Consider the following 6542-nt stretch of genomic DNA (forward strand, 5'->3'; position numbering starts at 1 on the left):
CCTTCGTTGCGGCGCTGTGACGTATGCGGCCGACGAATTCGACCTTCGGAGGACCCGGCCTGCCGTTTTGGACACAGCCGTTCAGTGTGATGAACACAAGCTGCGTTTTCAATGACCATGAAAATGCGCAAATTTGAATTTAGAAAATTCAGAAAAAACATACTTTTTTTGACAAAATGGTTTTGCGCTAGGATAAGGTGGTTATCCGTAACAAAATTGGTGTATTTCGCAAAACTGCAATGGAAACACTTTTTTTCGCATCACGGGAGTCACATGATCAACAACCGGATGTTTTTACTGGCGAAAAAGACGACGAAGGAGAAGATAACAGGAAGTAAAAGTAGTAGTAAAATCACAGAAGTAGTAAAATAATGTAGCAAAATCACCAACTACAATTTCCCAAAAACGCCGCACACATAGCCGTTCCCAAGTATAAGRGGCTTGTCGCTCGAAAGCCTCKATAAGACGCCRAYGTGTCCTCTGGTGGCTGATGATGAGCGCTARTTTTGTGATAGCAATTTGCATGTRTTTACATCYATTGCCACCATGTTTGTAATGACTTATCGCGAAAACAAAYGTATTCACRMGTGACTTTAAYAGCATTTCTTACTTAATGGAAACACCGCAGTTRCAAAACTGTGTTTTTCGACATTACCAGAATATTGRCAAAGTTTTGCGCACATTTGCAGTGGAAACACAGCTACTGASACACCTGTGATGAACAAAAGTTYTTAAATTTCCYTCTTGRTAACTAAAGAAACACAAGAGATACTGCACATATGATTGTGGCAATCCRTTTMTGAGACAATGCTAGTCTTTATTAATATGCTACATGACCACTTTCCCATTGGAAAATTTAGACTTACTGTATWTCTAATATCTAATATGGCTGCTTTCAAGATGGTGGCCAAATAACAGCTAATTGCTAACCGCTAAGACAACTGTGGCTTGTCTTCGTCTCCTTCTAGCTGTAGACTGGAGGGACTGAAACATACAGTTTGTTAGTTAGCTGTTACTGGATTTAAAGTTGGCAAAACTTAATTTAGCAGAAGCTAATTTGTCTGCTGACGGTCTTTCAAAGTTAATGAAAAAGCTAGTCCGCTAAGCAAAAAATTTAGATCCAGTATTAGCTGTTAGTTGATTATCAGAACCAAAACTGTGTATTTTATCGTTGAACAGGGTAACAAAATACTAACTTTGAGCTTGCACATTGAAAACAGTAAAAAAAAGATCTATTTTGTTATTTTAATGTTTGTTTTGTTTTTAATGGATCACCAATCCATTGGTTAKTGGTTTGGGAATTCATGTTTTAAGACTTTGTAGTGTTCCTGTCTGGTAAGTACAGTTTTAGACCAAAAAATGTGTTCAGCCAGTTGTTTCATCTTATTTGTAGCAGCTTAATTATTTAAACAGGGACCCGCTGCTGGGAGAAAARTTGAACATAAATATATTTGAAACAGAAAAGCTCCAAGCTGTTAAAATGCTTTTCCTAAGGAAAAGAGCAACGCTGGAAGCAGAGGTCTGCTTCTCTGCTGCTTGACGTTCAGCTGTTGCCTTCAGATTTGAATTCCCGGTTCATTCATCATGGCCGGTGCAGATGTGCTGACTGAGAAACTGCCTCAGTAAGAGATAGTCGGATTAATCGTCGGRGCTGTGTTGTTGAAAGTAGAACTTGTAAATTGTGCACTTTATGGGAAACGTTGGCGTACAGAGGAGAGGAGGACTCATCTTTTTGTTGCATGCTGACCCAGTTTTTTTGTCAACCTCATGCTATTTTAAGATATTTTTGATTTTTTCCCATTCATTTAGTTGTTTAATTTTTTTGCAAACCTTCTACCTTAAGTGTCCCGTTGGTACTCTGTTCAGCAGATTTACTGTGAGGCTCTAATGTATTTGCTTTGTTTTGCACTTATGCAGTGATGACTCTTCTGAATGTCACTCCTCGTGCCTCTGTGTGAGCGTTTGCTCAGTTTGATGTTCGTACAAGCGGCAGACCTGTCTTCTGTCACTGTTCACTCTTTTTTCCCCCTTTGTGTGTCCGCTGCCTTACCCTTGTCTTTTGCTGTGATGTTGTAGAGCTTGGGACTTATGGGAAACTAAAATATTATCACTCAATGACTGAGGAAGGTAAGCCCAAAAAGTTTTCACTACTTCCATCGCTCGATTCGGCTTCTGTCATCCTTTCTTCTTTTCTATTTTTTCCCCATCCTCATTACGAATCGACACCTCCGTCTGCCTCCTCCCTCATTTGTTCTCAACACAGTTTTTTTTTTCTTTTCTGTTTGACAGCCTCTTTGAGATTTCACTGACATAAGTGCAAATCACGGCAAACATTTTACTTTATTTTTAATTCCCATTTTCACTTTTATTTTTGGCCTTTTTGATTCTTTCTGCATGGAGATTTTGTGCGTATTTATTGTGTGTTACTAACGACAGTTATGTGTTACATCTGTGAATGTAATAAAACTGATTAAACCGGCTGGTAAAACACATAAATGCAGAGTTCAGAGAAATAAACAAAAAATAAAAGCACTTCTTATTTTTTCCCATTGTGCTATTTTTGTGTCTTTGTTCCTGTAACCCATCTGCGCTGTTTAGAAATACATCATCCCTGCCTCGGCGCTCACTCCGAGGTTTCACTTACACCAGCAGCGGGTGAACACACCTGAGGTGTACGTTGCTGAATTTGGCAATTGGGAGTGACTCATCTGCTCCCCCACCCCCGATGCTTACGTGCGAGGCAGATCTGTGAGGGAAACAAAGGGACGATGTGACACGGGGAAACAGGAAAGGACTGGACTTACATATATAACATGAATTTAGTCAGTTAGTTACAAAATCCTGTTGGTGTCATGGTGCTGTGAGCTTCAGGTGGTCGTAGTCCTCAGCTGGAGACGGGTGAAAGGAAGGTGCTGATATCTTGGGGGATTTGTTCAAAATTAAGAGAAGAATGGGGCGTGAGGTCAACAGACAGTTTGGTAGGGCTTTAGCCTGGTCCTTGCCTTCCTACGCACTTCTGCTCAATTCTAGTTTCCCTTCACTGCTCTATCTGGGATTTCTCCCATAGACAAGGATTTCTTCGGGAGGATTTTCATCTGGGCCAATCAGAGAACAGAACGTTGATTTTCTGGGCAGTCTCAGCTTGTAGTTTATTTTACCTGGGCCAATCAGCAAACAGAAGGTGGAGTTTTGAACGACGTCGATTTTCTGCGCAGTGTCTGCTAGTTAGTTTAGCAATAACAGTCGAGGAAGTAAATGAAGCCCGTCCTTGTTGATAAGGTTTCCAAATTAAATTAAATTTGTCTGACAAAGCAGCAGGTCTCATTTACAGTCGTCTTGTTCGGCTCGGTATATTTCTCCTCTCAGTTGTGTTGTTTACAGCACACGAGATTTCCGGTTAGCGTCTTAGCTTAGCCTCCTTCACACCGACACTTCAGCAGAGGCCACGCCTCCAAGAGTCGCTTATCTATAGCCAAGAGTCCAGACCCTCATACGAAGCAAAGTGAAGAACAAGGGTCTGGTTTTTACCAGGCTAGTAGGGCTTTGGCAGTATTGGAGACTCAATGGTGGTCGCTGTTTACCAAGTGGTTTACGTGTCCACGCCCACCTAAGGTCACAAATATCTGCGTAGTAACTGAGAGAACGAGAAAGTGGGTACAGACGTTTGAAATGAGTTTTCTTTTCAGTATACATTGACTCTCTCTTAAAGGTCCAGCATGCTCCATCCGAAGCCGAACAGTCGACACGTGGTCATGTGGTTGCTCGACATATTTGTTAGTATGCAAGATGCCAAGATCCTGGGAAACCCATCCCACTACAGTACACGTAACAAAACTGATTTTTTTTCCCCGTTGAAGTCTCCACTATGATATTCACCGTTTGGCCATAAATCTGTTACAGATAGAGTGCCACACAATGCCCGTGCTCTCTCCATCCATGAGTTTTTGTCCATTGGACTATCTTTAAAGGTGTCTGGAAGAATGGATGGACACACTTTCTGCTCCTCAAAACTATCTATGTCCAACAGCCGGCTTCTGGAAGTGGAGTAGTTAAAGCAAAAGGCTGCCATGGCTCTCTGAGCACTTTTCAGCTTAAACAAACACCTACAAATTTCCCACAATTTGGTAAGGCAAAGGGAAGCGACAAGTTCGCCAAGAAGGGGTGGGCGACAAAGTTGAGGACAAAATGAAATTCGTCACACAACTACGTCAATGAGAGCAGATTTCCCAGGTTGAGATGGAACTTGCTGAGGGCTTTAAGAGATGRGGAAAGAAATTCAGTTGTCTGGGAAAAACTCAGAGTAGAGCTGCTTCACCTCCGCACCAAAAGGAACCAGATGTGGTGGTTCAGACATCTGGTAAAGATGCCCCCTGGAAGCCTCTTTTCTGGACATGTCCAATTGGGAGGACACTCTGGAGAGGCTGTACATGTGTCTAAGGGGCTGCATCCTTCAAAGGCCAAATTTTAAGGCCAAGACTAGCTCAAACGGCAGGTCCCTTAGTTCTTCATGTATTGCCTCTAAGCTAATTTATAATATTATTATATTTTTACAATTTTGACCTTATTTCTTCTGTTTAGCACAGTCATGATTGTTAGTCGACAGGACATATGCTGGGTTAAGGACAGGAACAAAGCCGAAGGCTAGACCCTCCAAATGTACCGCCTTTTTCTTCTGGTCTTCACGGTTGATAAAAGACCTGGCCTGCATAGACCAGGTAGGTCAGGTCCTTTGAAGTACGTAGCCCCTGAATTTGGACACAGCCTTCATCTCTTAGCTGGCCTGGGAACATCTTGGGAAGTTTTGTTCCTTTCAGACCACAAGTCCAGCTGCTCTGTTAGAAAGGTGCAGGTGACCAATCCACTTGTGATGGAGGATTTGGGCATTATTTTCATAGTTACCTCTGTGGAAGGTTTTTAACCATTAAATAGGTGTCTAAGCACCAAACACCATCCAGTTTGTCTTAGCAGAGCCACACATTTGCACAAGCACACACCCGTCATCAAACAGCTCCCTGAGAATGACGTAGAGGCAGTCGAACGCACGACGCTGTCTTGTGAAAAATCGTGTGCTTGTTGTTTGCAAGAGACAGGGAGGGRYTGAGTGTTGCTAAACAATTTAAAAAAAGACAAGGTGGTGAAAAGGGRGAAAGATGGATGAGCGAGGAAACAGAGGAGCGATGCTTGACGAGAAAAAGGAAGCAGGAAGGAGGCGACCAGTTGGTTGGTGCGGTCGGTTATAGGGTTAATGATTTTGCCAGAAGGTCACAGCCGGCGTCGACACAGCTGGGTGGAGCACATATTGACTCAGCATCGTGTCAAACACTGACAAATCAGCCTTGCTCTCCTAAAATAAAAAATTAAATAAAAAAACAATCCAGACATGCAAAGACTGACGTTCACGGATTGATTTAAACATCAATACGCGACAGATCAAACACACGTTACATTTAATTATATAACAAAAATCTTACAGATTGCTTTTAAATGAAGTGGGTACAGTGGCTGCTGATGCTACTGGTTGAAAAATAATAATAATAATTTCAAAATAATAGTGGGCAYGTCAATGTTTCTCTGAAACTTTGTATCATGAGTCAGCACAAATGCGTTTTTCTCACTTAAAACATATTTTGAATCCAATTGCTACCAGGATGGACTTGTACGTGCTTCCTATTTGAGTATTTAAATTATTTTTAATGACCTGATGTTTTACATCTCAAGTGTTCCTGATGTGAAAGTGAGAACGAAGACAAGACGAGAACTGAATCTGACCTCTAAATGGGAGATCTTTGCCTCTGCTAACGACTGGAACATTGCAGGATCATCAGTATATGATCTGCTCTGTCATACTGACTCAGAGTTTGTGTTTATTTTGTGCTTCTGAAATGTGACCCATCACGGGTCAAAGGGTGATGACGAAGGAGCTTTGACAACGCTTTGCTCCCCATTTAATGACTGTGGCTTCCTTCTTTTTTTGTCCTTTTTAGGTAAATTTCGAGAGAAGGCRTCCATCCTACACAAGATCGCTAAAAAGAAATGCCAGGTGGAGGACAGCGAGAAGGCCAACGGAGTAGCAAGCCGTTCAGGTAAAAACAGAGAACACACACATTTTCTGACACTGAATTGAGATTTAGACTTCTCATAAACAACAACCTGGAACTCTCCTCAGAACGGTCTGGATGCAACGTTCACTCTTGACATTTTGATAATCCAGACAAAATCAAAGTAAGGAGCCTATCGAGCACAAATATTGGTGACCCGAGTTGGAATGAGCTCAGACTGCAGTACGAAATAAGTGAAATTTGAGAAATTGCATTTCCTGCAAAAATGCAAGGTGTTGCTGAAAGGTTTTGCTGAAAGCTGCTTAAAGGGGCAATATCATGTAAAATCAACTTTTTTGAGTTTTATATCATGTTATAATGTTATACTCTCATAAAAAAAATGCCCAAAGCCTTGCTTTGACTCATTCATGTATGTTTGAGAAATCCTGCAGTGTTTTTAGGAAGCCATGCTGAGGAGCAAAACGACAGGTGGGGACCAGAAAC

General features: G+C 41.7%; 1 protein-coding gene across 1 annotated transcript in view; it reads left to right on the forward strand.

The window, feature by feature from the left end:
- Positions 1-6542, forward strand: part of LOC106514873 (sodium/potassium/calcium exchanger 2) — a gene marked incomplete at its 5' end in the record, with an annotated part of 57130 nt that overhangs the window by 32482 nt on the left and 18106 nt on the right. The window contains 2 exon segments of the mRNA XM_014004397.1: positions 2077-2127; positions 5985-6083. Of these exon segments, the coding sequence (XP_013859851.1) occupies positions 2077-2127; positions 5985-6083 (150 nt within the window).

Source organism: Austrofundulus limnaeus, unplaced genomic scaffold, assembly GCF_001266775.1.
Source record: "Austrofundulus limnaeus strain Quisiro unplaced genomic scaffold, Austrofundulus_limnaeus-1.0 Scaffold23, whole genome shotgun sequence".
Taxonomy (NCBI): Eukaryota; Metazoa; Chordata; class Actinopteri; order Cyprinodontiformes; family Rivulidae; genus Austrofundulus; species Austrofundulus limnaeus.